Source organism: Calidris pugnax, unplaced genomic scaffold (genome assembly GCF_001431845.1).
Source record: "Calidris pugnax isolate Ruff unplaced genomic scaffold, ASM143184v1 scaffold32, whole genome shotgun sequence".
Taxonomy (NCBI): Eukaryota; Metazoa; Chordata; class Aves; order Charadriiformes; family Scolopacidae; genus Calidris; species Calidris pugnax.
The window spans coordinates 1,607,595-1,622,894 of NW_015090783.1; the positions used below are offsets into that span (position 1 = coordinate 1,607,595).

A 15,300-nucleotide genomic window follows, 5' to 3' on the forward strand; every position below is an offset into this window, starting at 1 on the left:
TCCAGCGAAAGCGTTGCGGTTTTGCAGACACAGATGGCATTACCAGACACAAATGTCTGTCTTGGCTCCTGCACGTCAAGTTCCGTGCTGGGAGTGAAGTTAGAGAACGCTCCATCTGCTGCGCTGCTTTGGTTACCAGGAGCACTACGCGCGCTGGAGACCGCCCTGGCTTTCGCTTGGACTTGCACCATTAACTTTTTTTAAAAATTCTGGGTAATGAGGTTATTTTTCTGTCTATAAGTAAATGGCTACTTACCTAACAGGAGCCTTAGAGGACTGAATTAAGTGGGGAAATGGTTTATGTCAAAAATACGTAAAACTTTCCAAGTACTACCTCTTTAACCAGTAAAACAATATGAGAAATTAAGGGGATGGCTAGCTAGACTGTAGTGTGACAAACTTCAAACTGATATAAGTTGGCATTGCCCCTGGAAAAACAGTCCCATGCCCGCATTGTCCCATCTTCATTGCTCAAACACTCCGTTGTGCAGCTGCAGATTAAACTGGCCTGGGGACTGGTCTGACTGAAAACAGACTCAGAAATGAAGAAGAAGAATTGGTTACTTTTCAGGCCGTCCAAACCACCACATGGCTGCATAAATGCTTGTGCCAACCAAAAAAAAAAATTGGGGAAAATATGGGGGAAAAAAAATAAAAAATAGCAGATCATTGACAAACCCCTTCTGCAGCTCACACAAGGCACGGGGCCATGGGGCTCTGGGTGAGCAGAGTGAGCAGCCAGAGGCAGCCCTCTCCTGCCTCCCCTCTTACACATCCCTGGGTGTGAGTTCCTGCAAAGGGTTTCACAGACATGGGAGCCTGATTGAGGGAGAGCAGAGGGCTCTGTAACTGGGAGCCAGGACAGGAGGAAAAGGCAGGGCTGTTGTAACATTAGCTTTAAGACGCACAAGCTTGTTGTATCCCCTCGGATGTCTGTGGTACGGCAAATCCTAAGGGCAGGAAACTGACAAAAGGAAACTGAACTGGGCTCAGAATTCCTTCCTTTCCTCACAGTGCACCATTTTCAGGTAGCTCAAAACAAGCTCATATTTAGTTCTCTCTTTAAATTCAAACAGGACTGAAGCAATCTGGATACAGCTGAGCCTGTACCAAACATAAAAAATGAACTAATTTGATTTCTTGTTTGTCACAACAGATAGCCCTGCTGAAATGATTATCCTCTCTGTTCATTATGTTTTGTGTTTGTAGCCTTGTAAGGCTATTTGCAAAGCAGTGGCAGTGAAATAGCAAGTGTGCCAGGATGTGATGGCTATAGAAATAGTAACAGGCACTTCTAACAACTTGATAAAGTTTGTGCTATGAAAGAAATGAAAATTAAAGCCTCAGTCTCTACAACACCCTTTCTGCCTTCAAATTTCTTCCTGTTACTTTAAGTATCTAAGCGCTTCTATAATAGGTCTTTATATTGCTGTTATTCTTCAATTAAGGAGGGGGTATCTTGTATGAAATGTCTACCTGTTCACAAAAGGATGCTGCTCTGTTACCGTGTACTCAGTCAGCCCTATTTTCCCTCTCCTAGGCTGTAATCCAGCCATCCATTCCTTTCTATTCATTCCTTTACTAAGTAGGGATGGATTTAAACAGATGCTAAAATGCTCTGCTGAGCTGTGGTCTAATTAGAAGCTGAGGGTGTGCCTCTGGAGACAGAGATTGCCCTTTGAATTGAGGGAGCTCCCAGGTCCCACAACACAACCTGGTGCTGTTTTATGCATGTGAGATACTCGTATGCACTTTGTATGTCATTTGTGAATTGCTTTTGATACAAAACTGCTCTATAAATATAATTAAGTACAAGAAAATTAGACCAATAAGCGTAAGTTCTCAGTAAAACTTTCCAAGCTAGCAAAGTAAATAAAATGTGATGTCTTCAAGTCAGTGTGTCGGTCTCAAATGCTCCTTTGTGTAGAGCTTGGAGGACTTGTAGCGTCACACGTGTAACTGGAACAAGCACTGGCATTTAAAATTGTTTGTGGTGAGCCTGGAGCCGAACAGCCATGTTGAAAGGATGGAGAAATGAGTCGTATTCTCACCGATACCAAAATGTTGTTCCAGGGGCAGACGGCCCCATCTTGCTGTGAACTGGCAGCTTGGTTCATCTCCTTGCGGCAGCGGGTGCCATCTCAGAAATTTAAGCTTCCAATTAAAAGAAAGAAAGGAAAAAAAAAAAAAGCCACCAAACCCAAGAGGCCTGATGCAGGGCTGGGGTGTGAGCCCACCCAGCCACCCACGGTGGGGTTCACCCTGGGTGGGACTGGGGCAAGGCTGGGACGAGGAAGGTGCTTTGGGCCCAGCGTGACGTGCGAGTGTAATTTCACAAAATCTCTGGTGCCGGCTGAGGTGCGTGGCAGAAAACAGGCCTTCTCTTATCTCAGGTGTTGTTTTTTTGTCTGACTGACTCGGATCGTAACCCCCTCAGGGCAGGAACCGGGTCTTTCATGTGCTTTTTGAAGTGCCTGGTGCGCGCAGGGTGTTTAATGATTAGTTACTATCCGGCCTTGATAGGTGGTGGTTTGCTTTTCCTTCAGCCTGGAAGCGCTGGTTACCCCAGCCCGGCTGCCCCGCTCCTGGGGCGGGGAGAGGGGCCGGTGCCTTTGTGGGGCTGGCGGCCGGCCGGTCCCCAGCGGGCCTAGATGGGGACCAGAGGTGGGTCCCCTCCCTGAGAAGAAGACGGAGCTCTTCCCTGAGGGGGTGATGTACCTTAGAAACGGGAATTTGGGACAACAGGGGCAGCGGGAGTTCTTCCCTGAGGGGGCCTCCCTGAGGAGAAGCCGGGGCTCTTCCCTGAGGGGGGAGCCGGGGCCCTCCCTGAGGAGAGGCCGGTGGCTCCCTGCGGGGGCCGGGGCGGCAGACGGGCCGGGCGGGCCGGCCCCGTGTCTCCCGGGTGACAATGGTTTCTTTTGTCTCGCAGCGTAATTTGTAGCTTTCAGTTACAGGGCCCCAGTGTGGGAGTGTTGCTCGGTGCGGGTCAGGCCGTTAGCCTGAGGAGTCGCCCAAAGGTAGCTATTGTTTCCTGCCTTCTCCCCTCCAGCTCCCGCTTTTCCAGATGCTGTGAGGCCAGGCCTGGGAGAAGGGGACCCCGGGATGCCGCCGGGGACCGCCGCAGCCTCCCTCCCCCGAGGCCTGGGAGCACCTCTCCCGCCTTGGCGGGGGGGAGAGGAGGGAGCGGGCGAGCCAAGGCACAGAGCAGGGCCTGCTCCTTTCCCCCCGCTTTGGCACTTGCAGTTGGCTCATGGGTTTGTGGTATTCGGTTTCAGGCTTAGGGATTTCAACCAGCCGGCGCTGCTCCTGGGAGGAAGGAAGAGTGAGCTATACTTTTCTCATTGGCCCGAACAAAAAACAGAAGCCTCTGCTGGGGTTTGGGAGTGGTTTATGGGCTGAGCTCAGTGGCAGGGGAGCCCTTGCAATGCCAGAGGGAATAGAGCCGTATGGTGCGCTGTACCTATTGCGAGAGAAAAGGAGCTAAGCTGAGGGTAATGCTGCCTCTGCGTGTGCTCGCGCGTCTCCCCCGAGTTCATGTGCATGTAACGCTGCGCCTCTGCGTTCCCCTGCCTCTGTGTGTGTGCCTGCGCGTCTGTGCGTTCGCATCCCGGCGTGTCCGTCGCTGTCTTTGTTTCTCTGTTTGCTTGCGGGTTTGTAGCTATGCGTGGCGAGTGCATTGTGGGTTTGCCTGGGAGTGTGGTATCTGCGCTGGCTGATGGAGCGGTGTCTCTGTGTTGTTTCTGTGTTCCCAGCTCTCTGTGTTTGCTTAGTGGTTTAGCTTCATTTGTACCATCTCCCTCTCTCTTTTTTTTTTTTGGGCATCTCTGTGTGTGTTCTTCCCTGTGAGTTTGCAGGTTACTCCATATTTCTTCGCATCATTTCTCTAACGAATTTCCCCAGATTTTTTGAGGGGAAAGTTCCCCTTTCCCCCACACCGCAAATCCTTCCTCCAAAATAACAATACGTTAACTTGAACAATTTCAGGCTTGTGGAGACCATAAAACAAACTTCAGTGGGGAAGGGAAGCTCCCCCACAACAGATTACAAGCAGCTGCATGTTTTAAAACCCTAACTGAGGCTGTGCAGGGAGGTAAAGTGGAGTGTGCAGGGATTGGATGTGGTAGCAGTTGTGGAAAGAAAAATAAAAAAAATTAAAGTTGGGGCATCTTTTGCGTTACCTGTATTTTCAGGGTGTAACTCTGGTCAGATTGTCTCCCCGTGCCCTGCTTGGGATTGTGTTCCTGTGACCCGCTTTACCTGCTCTGGCCCAGACCGCGGAAGGCAGAGAGCTGCTACCAGAGCTCGCAGTGGGATGTAGTTTCTACATTTCTTTCAACATGGATGCTGTGTTATGGCTTTCTTTTTTTTTTTTTTTTTTTTTTCCCCCAAATTAGCAGCTGTTAGTGATGAGAAGCTGCTTGCTGAGGTTGGAGCGGAGCAGTGTATAAGATTAGCTGTGGCATGGAGCTGTGCTGGGACCATGTGACTGCGGTGTACATTGGAAGAGGAAGCTGTAGAGGTCAATGCAAAGGCATTGTGCCAGACTCTGGCAACAAGGGAGATTGCTATATGGCGGAAGATCGCTTTTTCAGGCTCCTGAGCCTTTCAGTAGCTGCTGGGGTTGGACAAAAGCAGCCCTGTAAGATTAACAGTAGAAATTAAATGGCATGGCTCGCTTGTGGATGGAAAGAAAAACTGTTTGTGTTTTTTTTTTTTTCCCAAATGCTTTGTGGGTTTTTATTAATCACCATGTGTGGCTCTTTCACTAAAACCACCTTTATTGGAATGGAAATTGTTCTGTTTAGGGGAGTTTCAAGAAAACAGAGGGAAAATGGGGGAAAAACAAGGAAAAAAAGAGTTGCGTGTTCACAGTTTATATCTGCCTTGGTGTTTTCTCACAAAACTAAATTCTAAGCACTTTGATTTGACAGAGAATTCAATCCAGTTATTTACTCTCTGAACACAAACAGATCGACAGCTTCAAGTTTAGATTATTGACTGCTGAGGAATAAATAAAATTGGTTAATGCTTAGGCCATTTATGCTCCTCCAGAATATCTTAATATGAACGGGTAATCATAGGTAGCACTGTATTAGACAGTTTTTGTTAGTGTGATGTATTTTACATCTAACCTTTAAGAAACTGAAAATAATTGGTTCCATAAGGATTTGAATTTTTTACTTCAAAACAACACGAACCTCTAATACTCAACACTGCCCACAAACAGAATTTCCATGTTGTTTTTTTTTTTTCTTTTATGAGCAATTAGTCAATCTGTGACTTTTTGCAGTTTGGCTGGAAGAAAGGCAACTTCCTTTCTGGGCTTCTTTTATTGTTTTTAAATTCTATCTGACTTGTAATCAACAACATCTTGGAAGAGAAAACATAAAAGGAGAAATTTAAAAAAAAAATGTATTTGGGAGGGAAGGACTCATATTTTGAAATGGAGCATATTGAGAGTCTAGACAGCTTCTTGGCTAGCTGTGATTTTTTGAAGCATCTGAAATACCCCAGGGGCAGAAAAAGCTCTCTTCCTGCTTCTGAAGGATTAAAAAAAAAAATAAAAATTCCAGAGCGGGCAAGAGGAGAGACGTGTAATTGCACAAGGAGAGGTTTTAATTGTGAGTTGAAGGCGCAGGACCTTTTTTGAAGCCCACAAATTGACTGTCTTCATGACAGCATTGCGTATCATTCTGTCAACTCGGGCTCGGGATGTGGTTGCTAGGCAGCGGGCTCTTATGTACCTATAGTCTCTCTGATTTGCCAGCCTTCTGCAGACACATGGTAAGGTCCTTTCCAGCCTATCATCTAGAGGGACTTTTGCACGCCGTCTGCATACTGCTGAGATTCTCTCTACCTGAATGTGACGAGAAAAAGACACAGTTAAATGAAACCTTTTTTCTTTTTTTTGACAAATCCCGTTCTGGTACTGTTTCTGTAACACCCCCCCCCAACCCTCCAAAAAAAAAAAAAAAAAAAAAAAAGCCATGAAACGGAGACCGGAACAAGGAAAAGAGGTTAGTGGGTTAAGTGGTGTGTGTTTCCTGCGTTTGCAAAGGTGCCTATAGTGAGAAGGGCGGCTGTAGTTCGGCCATTAGTTACAGATGGTGGCTGGAGGCTGGAGATTCATGCAGCGAGATGAGAGCTCTTGTATCTCTTTCCAGCGATGCCGACTTTAAACTGCTTTGAAAACCTGAATCAAGACGGCATAAAAAATAGTGGATTTGATACTTAGCGATGCTGCCAGCTGGTTCCTTTATGTATTTTGATGCAGAAATGCTTAGAAATGTGAACAAAAAGGAGTTAATTTGCCAAACGAGGTTTCTGTCCCCCAGTCCTTGCAGAAATGGCATTAGTGGCAAGTAGGTAAAGAATATTCAGGAGGATTTATAAGGAAATTAGATTTTTCAAAACTTTGCTCCTTGAAGCAATTTGTGTACAACTCTTGGTGAAGGTTATGTCTCTCCAGCGGTGAAGGAGAGCATTAAAAAGATCACCCCGGGGACTGGCAGTGGCATAAGAAATATTTCTGAACAACATAACTTATAATGTTTTTCCATTCCTTAACTCTGATGGCTCTCATTCCAGTTGTAAGAATGGCAAACTCAAACATGGTGATACTAATTTTTCAGCAGAAACCTAGTTATAGTTACTTCATGAGGCAAATCCCAGTACTATAAATGCAGAAACTTAGTTGGTGCAAACAGTATCACACATGCAGTTAACCTCTGCAAATGAAGACTTGAAAAATACTGTTTCAGACTGATTCATTTTTGTCCTTCACTCTGCTTACAGGTACTGTTTGATGAGTGTGAAAGGATGCTTCACTGATTTTCATATTGATTTTGGTGGCACTTCAGTGTGGTATCACGTTTTCCGTGGGGGAAAGGTAGGTGAACCTTGTTTGATACTTGTTTTTATTTCTCTGTGCCTCTTATGGAAGGAGGGGTTGCTGTCTTTTATTTTTCTTTTTTTCTCTTTTTTTTGGGTGGGAAGGGGGACTAGTCAGTGATCGGTCTATTTCAGCTACCTTTGTTGACGTTCAGGGAGTTTGCTGAACTAGAAGGACACCATTCACCTTTATGAAACAAACGAGTGATTTATTTGAAATATCAGCTGTGTTATTTGGTGGTGGTGGTGGTGCTCTGAGGCTTGTTACTGCTGCATGGTTTAGCAGTGTCTTGCAGTGGGGTGGGGAGGGGGACTAGTCAGTGATCAGTCTATTTCAGCTACCTTTGTTGATGTACAGGGAGTTTGCTGAACTAGAAGGACACCATTCACCTTTATGAAACAAACGAGTGATTTATTTGAAATATCAGCTGTGTTATTTGGTGGTGGTGGTGCTCTGAGGTTTGTTACTGCTGCATGGTTTAGCAGTGTCTTGCAGTGAGTACGTGGCTGTGTGTACCCTTGTTGGGTCAGAGTGCCCTCAAAAGTCTCCTTCTGGAGCTCGAGCTTCGGTTTCCTTTTAGAGATTCCATGTTTCTTTAGTGTGCACATGCACACTATGCCTGAACTGAAATATTATAGGATACAGAAGCGTTAAAATATACAGCATGTATGGCTACAGTCACATCTTTACTGTTTAAGGTTGCTTTTCCCAATTCTAGTACAGACAGCATATGTTGGGAACTGAAATAAATACAGCAGATTGAACATCTCTGTGGTACAGATACTGTTCATCTATATAGTCCAATGAAGTTGTACTATACCAACACACTCTTTTGAACTGAAAGTAAACTGTGCAGGCATCTTTCGAGTAAGATGTTTCATGGAAGAGAGATGACAACTGACAGTTATCTTGCCGCTTCCAGCGCATGGACTAATTGCTGTCTGCTGTGTGCCCCTGTGTACGACACCTGGAAAACGTGTTCTTTCCAGAAAGCAAACTTGGTGTTACGCGCTCATTTGTCTAACACATGATAACCTTGTTGGAATTTCTCAGCTGTTTATTTTTGTTGACTGTTGGTAATAGTTAAATCTTTATTTTATTTTTAGATCTTCTGGTTGATTCCGCCTACTCTGCAGAATCTGGAACTTTATGAGGAATGGGTTCTCTCAGGAAAGCAAAGTGATATCTTTCTGGGAGACAGGGTGGAACGATGCCAAAGAATTGAGCTGAAACAAGGCTATACGTTCTTCATTCCTTCAGGTATCACCTGTTAGCTAACTGGTTTTGGAATCACTGAAATTGTGGTTGACTAACAGTTCTCTGTAAAACATTTTTTCTTCACATTTAAATCCGGTATTGACTTCTTTATTTGCTATGACAAAAGAAAGGCAGGGTACTGAATGCACTTAATTTTCCAGAAATTGACCCATCGAGATTGATGAAAAATGTACTGTGGGGAAGTGTGTGCAGTGATCACTTGTGCTGTAGTGGGGAAAAGGAGAGAGGACTTGGGTCTCTGGGGATGTCAGTCCACCACTTCTTATCATACTGACTTTTGCTATTGTTAGCTTTCTTGGAAAAATATTTTTCTGCCTTTTGTGATTTCTTCTGGTAGGTTACCTACAGTTCAGTAACCTATTTCTTTGCCTCTGTCTGTAGCCAGAGATTGGTCTTGATTCCCTGAAAGAGCTCAGTGGAAATTCCAGTACATGGAAGAGCAGGCTCTGTGCTCTCTCAGGGTTGCTTCTTGAGGGGAAACTATTTTATTATCATGACTCTTCAGAACTTCTGGTGATGGAAGTTTTGCTCAAGCTGGCCATCTTCCAGTAGCCTACTCACACTTAATTTTCACACTACTGCCCACCTCAGTAGCTGCGTTGCATGATTCAGGCTTTTCTTGCAAAGCAACCAAATAGTTGCTGATTTGAGGCTTCAGACCTTTGTGTTCCTGCGTAAACTGGATTAAGGATGGTGCAGTCTGTAATGCTCCTCATTTGAGATGATAACAGGCTTTGCTCTTTTTGACTATTATGGGACCATAAACTTGTTTATAGTAACACATCAGCTCTGTGTGTAGTGGATCTTGCCTGGGAAATAAATACTGGTGGCTTTTCTACAGACAGAAAGTCATATAGATAGTCCTTCAGCTCTAGAGTCACCCTGTGGAGATAGGATTATTATTTTTTAATCCTGGAGACAGAATGCGGGTCATGTGAAGACAGCAACAACGTTCTTGTCAACTAGGGAGCATTGTTAGTATCAGTTGAAGGCCACAAATTTGCAAATTGTAAGTATGTGGTAAGAATCAGTCTGGGAGGTGACAGGCAAAATGCCTTTGAGGGTGGAGGAGTTAATCCATTAAAGGAATTAGGTCTTCCCTTGAAACAGGTCAGAATGTGCTGTAACTGTTTGAACTGGGTGTTTGAGTGTGCCTGTGCTGTTTGCTTAGATCCCGTTACTGCATCCTTCAATTTATCTTCGTTCCCCTGTGAACAGCCTCCTACGAATAAGACTTTCTGTATGTTAGTTTAGTCATGCTCCACTGTTGGAATACAGCAAACTGTGGGAGCTTGTGCAGGACACAACTGTAACATGGTGGTTGAAGTGAAGTGATTCCAAATGTAGATTTTGACTGTAGTTTCTATTTTCCTAGGAAAGCCCGAAGTACAGAAATGCCAATATCTCAGACTTCTTAGGCTCCATGCCTATTTGAAAAGCATATATGAATAATTTTCCGTAAGCACCTCATGAATTGAAGGGTTTTTGCCCTGCTCTATTTTGTTCCAAAAATTAATTTGCAAATATTTTATTTATGTGTAAAGGCATTATTTCTATGACTGTTTTAAGAATATAGAAATGCCTAATTAAAGGCTATTCCAGGTCAGTGAATTGAGTGTAGCTGTGTAAAACAGGTGAACTCTTACAACCTCTTTCCTCTGGTTTGTGCGAATATTACATGAGTTAATGTTTGAATGTGTTTTGTATTGTATATGTGTTCATAGTGTTTAGGCTCTGATACTGGGTTCCTGTAAAACCAGTGTGTCCCATACTTTCAGTTGAGCCTGATAAACTCGTGACTAGCCTTAACCCATCCGTGAGGAAAATATCATGGCATAGGGTGATACAGGTAGTGCCCAGCCAGACTGTGAATGGAGAGCATTTCAGCAAAGGACCTTTTCCCTAAAATATCCTGCTCTGCTCCTGTTTTTAAGTCATTTTTGGGGGTGGTCATAGAAACTCTATTATACCATAGTAGTGTAAGGATGAAGTAGGTAGGGAAGACTGTAAAAAGACACATGAGTGAGTGAGATCATAGGCTTGTGGGAGATGGAAGGTTTCTCTGAGAATCTAGGATCAGCAGTAGATCCAGTAAATCCCTGAAACTACAAACCATTTGGACAAGAATGGGAATTATTCTTACAGAAGGTATAATTATAGTGCTCACCAAGGCCTCGGGGTATTTTCCTCTCCATCACTGCCATCATCCTTACAGGATTAAGTTCAAACCAGTTAATTTCTTCCTTTCTTCTGACTCTGCAAAGCACTGTGAGGCGCAATCCCAGATGTGATATCAAGGAGAAATTGAGCAAAGTATTGTCCACATGGCGAGTCGTTACAGGCCAAGGTGCATCTTGCAGCATTTTAGGAGTCCTTCCTAAGTATGGGGTGGGGGGAAGTGATCTGGAATTCTGAGGGATACTGTTTCTGGGGTCTTGAGTTAGGAGCCAAGCTGTACTCCTGATGGCCCCCGCAGGACTTCTCCAAAGAGCAATACACTGTTACAAGTTCTCACCTCCCACTTTACCGGTTCCCACTGATGAGTTAAGGATGATCAACTCTGGTAAAGTCTGTGGTAAAGTCATAAAATCAGCTAGGAACCTGGCCTTTTCCTTTAATATAACTGTTGAAACTGATGTCAGCATAATTGGTGATTGAGAAATACACCACACTGTGCCATGCTGAGGTTTATGGCCAGATGTAGATTCAAGATTCTATAACAGCTGAAGGTTCAAGAGGGGAGGAAGCTATAGTCACTACCATTATCTGCAAATGATTATTTTTTTTTCTCTGTAGAAATCTGACTCTTGTTTTACCAGGATGGGGGAAAGCTTGTCCTTATGCAGGAAGACTTTAGTAAAGAATGCTACGGCTCTAGAGTGTTTGCACTGTGTATGTTACTATGAGCAATGTTTAGTATGGTTAAGTGTTCAACTTAACTTGAAGTTTGGTCAAGGTAACACATCTTACTCTGATATAGTGGGCATTGGATGCTGCATATCTGACCCACCTGCCAAATAGAAGGGAAGCTCTTCATAGGGTGTGCTGCTCTTTTCAGGAATAAACTGTGATGATCTGGAAGAGGAAAAGCGTAATCTCAGTGCTCAGTTATTGTCTCTGTAGGGAAACAACCCAATTTCATCAGTCACAACCAAATCTAGAGCTTGTCTAGTATTATTTGCGCTGTAGCTTTCTTCTGTATGGTGTGTGTGTCCAGTGTCAAGTTGTAGGGAGGATGGTGAAGTGTTGGAGTCCACTGTGGTGGTGTTACAGAGTAGTTTAGAAATCTCATTACTGTGCCAGGGACACACGGAACCAGTGCTTGGGCAGCAATCCCTCAGATTTCTACAACCCAGGATTGCTGTGCGCACATGTTTCTGGCTTGTGTGCAGCCACTTGTTCTGTTACGTCCTGATTGCTCCCCTACAGCCTGTCTGAAATGCTGCTCACTAAGTTAATGCCAATGTGTTACCCAGTTTTTAAATATCTTTAATGCCTCTCCTTTTAAGTATTTTTCTCCTTTTACATCACTGCAGATCTTCACTGGAACCTTTTCTGTCTCCTCTTTTTGCCCTTCACCTGCCACTCCAGTCTTTACATTCTGTAAACCGTCTTTTACTTCTATCCTTGCACTTGTTTTTCAAGTGGTGCATTATGCATCAAATTCCCTTCCATCTCAATTCTACGAACACCACGTTAGTTTCTCATGTACTCCTAAACATCACTGTTGTTACTTGAACCTAAACTCAAAACTAAGCATTCACAAAATGAAAAATTCATCCTTTTTCAATCCACTTCCTCTTTTGAATCTCTTAGTCTTGCTGAACATGTCATCTTGATTGTAAATGACGGAGCTCTGACATGGATGTTATCTTTCTCCTTCCCTGTTGTCCTCTACAAACAAGGTCTTGCAGTAGTTTGAAATATGTTAAGCTGTTTGCTTTTTTCTCAACTACCTGACAGACCTCTCTTTCAAAAAAAAAAAAAAAAAGAAGACTTTCATGCATGTGTGTACTTGGGAGTAGACACTTGCACTTGAAATTCAAGACTTTCATGCGTGTGTGTACTTGGGAGTAGACACTTGCACTTGAAATTCAAGAGAGTTTGCACATGCAAAATTGGGACATACAAAAGCAGGCCAACTAGTAGTCTCTTGTGGAAAACTGGTCTTGCAGTGTTTGTCTCAGTTGTTAATATTGTGAAGTAAGAGTATAATTGTTATGTGTCTTCAAAAGGTGAACTCAAGCCGGTTCTGGATTGTTACTGATAGTGTAGTGTGCCAGAATATGGATAAACTTGGATTTTCTTCTCTTTTTGTAAAGACCAGTTTCACTGACCTCCAAGGAAGTTGCCACACTTACTGTGGATACAGTTTGATTCCAGGGTTTGGCAGTGTGATTGGTCTAAGAAAGCTTGAAACGTTCCTTTTGGAGGAGATGGCTAATGCTACCAAGGGTTACTGTAATCATCTTGTGTTTCTTACAGGCTTTTTCTGAGCCTCTGCTGCTGGCCAGAGGCAGTGGACTCATGAGCGGGTGTGCTTTTGGGTTGGCTCTGCGTTGGGTATCTTACTGTAGACTTTCCAAATATGTAGTTTTAATGCGAGTACATTGAAGAGATGGGCTGTTTTGGCTGACTTCTGTCTATTCTTTAAATCTGACAGCAAAGGTCCCGGTAACAGACCACTACATGGTCCATAAAATAATGGTCCAAGAAGTCACTGTGAGTGACTTCTTATTTCTGAAAATTGAATAATGGACTGCCACATTTTTTTTATTTCTGAAAATTGAATAATGGACTGCCATTAGATATTGTAGAAGACTTTTGCAATGCTGATTTATCAGACATTCCTATGATCAAAATCCAGACAGGGTAACTTACTGTCAACTGGAAATGGTGTTCCTTTCTGGTTCCTCTTCAAAATTCTCACTAGCGTTGGTGATGCTATTTTATAACTGTTGTGTTTCACCTCAGAGTTGTCAGTGTTCCACTAAGGAGTCAGCTGTTTGTTTTACTTCATTTTTCTTATGTTCTTTATAATGCACTTTGGTGCCTTTGACATGGAAACATGTTACTGTAATCTCTCTTAATTTCTTGAGATCTGAAGGATGAGCCACAGTCTAACAAAATACTCTCGTTGGTCTATGGTGATTATTATGGTAACATGAGAGTGCTCCAAAGTTCTTGTTTCCAGTCAAATGCAGAAATAATGACTTTTCTCAGATGAATGTTTTTGAGAAGGAAAGCTATTTGCAAGGATTCAAAGTGCTTCCAATACTGTATCAGTGGTTATCAGTAGGATTCTGCCTATTACGAGTATGCGGTCTTGGGTCACCTCCACTCTGCCAGTCAGTATTTGATGAATTATTATGTAATGGGGCCAGAAGGCAGCATATAGTCTTTATATCAAGGAGAATGACAGGCTATTAAAATCTGACTGGTAAATTTTTTGCAGGGAGCTGTGCTAGGGCTGCATAGCTGCCTGCCTATTTTTGGTTGCTGTTCACTTTTCCCATTTTGGGAGCTTCCACTGACATGGATGGAAGCTCCTTCCTTGGAAGCTTTAGGGACCAAGCGATGAAGATCGTTGTAGAGGATCAGAGAGGGGAGGGTTTGCCTCAAGTGTCTGCTTTCAGATAGAAGGTGACAGCATAATGTTGGATTTTTAGTTCTGTTCCTCTGCAGTGCTCTACCTATTTCTTATCAAATGATGTGAGATTGAGAGTTGCTGTATTATTTGTACAACTGGGGTAAAATTATTAATTTTTTTAGTTTTGAAATGTAAACATGACTCTTCCTTGATATTTTTGGTTGTGGGCACTATTATGATGCAATCATTCCTCTTTAGAGATGAGAGAAATAACATCTCCTTTGCTGAGAATGCCCACTGTAAGGTTATCTCCTGAGTTGCTTTATATTTTTGAGACATATATGGTTCATCTTTTCCACCCCAAGTTGCTGTAGAATTGCAGGAAAATATGTGTGCCTTCTATAGCACAAAGCAAAATATCTGTTCAGTTACTAATGGAAACAGATGCACCATGGCTTTGGCTTGGAGCTTGTCGTCTGTTTGCCCCATAGCTTTATAAGTTAATATTCTTTTTTATTATTCTCAGATGGATGATTGCATCCTTGAAGATACAGTAGGAATTTGCAGGCCCCTGGAATCTTTTAACAAGTTTGCAATGTTTAATAATACTTGCTTTATAAAATTCAAAAGATAATGAGATCGTATCTTTCTTTTAACTGTTCAAAAAAGCTTTTGTTACTGTTAATTTTACCTTCTTGATTTACTAGAAATGATAACATCTAAATATTGAAGTGTATCTTAGGAGTGGTGGAATAATTCGTAACTGTAAATCAGCTGAGAGCATTCCTGTGTCGCCTGAATAGACTTCCAGCTCAGTGTCAGCTTTGCTTCATAAACTAGGGTTGTTTTGGGAAGGGAAAAATACTCATTAATCACCAAGAACTGAAACAAAAAAGACCAACTTCAGAAACACTGCAAGTGGACGGTCTTCTTGCGGAGGCTTGAAATGTGGGTTGTGAACAGTGACTATGCAGTGTCTGTACTCCCAAAGCCATCTGTCCCCATGTAGCTGGGCTCGTCCCTGGTGTGGCTGCTGTGTGGTCTGAAGCCCTCTACTCGCAGGGCAGGGCTGGGCAGTGGCCACTCTGTCACATGGAGAGCCTGCTCTGGCCACGAGCTGTGGGACCAACCAGCGAAGGAAGGACGGGCCAGTTCCAACTTCACTCAGTCATTACCACTGCCAACACGGGCTGGTTTGAAACTGATCACCCATGGGGAAGAGTTTTCCAATTCACGACTAATCCTTGAAGCCACACAGTGTATGTCTTTCTCTCAACTCTAGGGTTTAGTTATATCCTTAGATAATGTTTAGCAGGTGCATTTTTTGGTGTGTCTTTTAGCCAAAAATGAACAATACCTTATTCCACCGACTTTTGACTTTTTTAGTCCTTAATCCATTTGTTCTGGTATTATTCCAGTACTTTTTTTTAGTATTGAGGATAAAATTAAATTTGTGGCATTTTGTTCTGCATTGCTTTCCCTTTTTTTTGAGAATATTGCAGTTTTTGAGAGTATTACCAAGGGGAGAGATGTTATCTCC

The 15,300-nt window shown here is 43.2% G+C and overlaps 1 protein-coding gene across 7 annotated transcripts in view; it reads left to right on the forward strand.

Annotated features, from left to right (window-relative positions):
* KDM2B (lysine (K)-specific demethylase 2B) overlaps positions 1-15,300 on the forward strand; it is a 141,969-nt gene that overhangs the window by 59,568 nt on the left and 67,101 nt on the right. For 2 of the 7 annotated variants that reach the window (XM_014962588.1, XM_014962594.1), the window contains exons 7-8: positions 6,796-6,889; positions 7,999-8,152. In XM_014962588.1, coding sequence (XP_014818074.1) covers positions 6,796-6,889; positions 7,999-8,152 — 248 coding nt within the window. Of the gene's footprint in view, positions 1-2,645; positions 2,665-2,690; positions 2,710-3,344; positions 3,492-5,980; positions 6,018-6,187; positions 6,363-6,795; positions 6,890-7,998; positions 8,153-15,300 lie in introns of those variants that run through there. The other 5 variants (XM_014962630.1, XM_014962624.1, XM_014962608.1 and 2 more) reach the window with 5 other exon arrangements.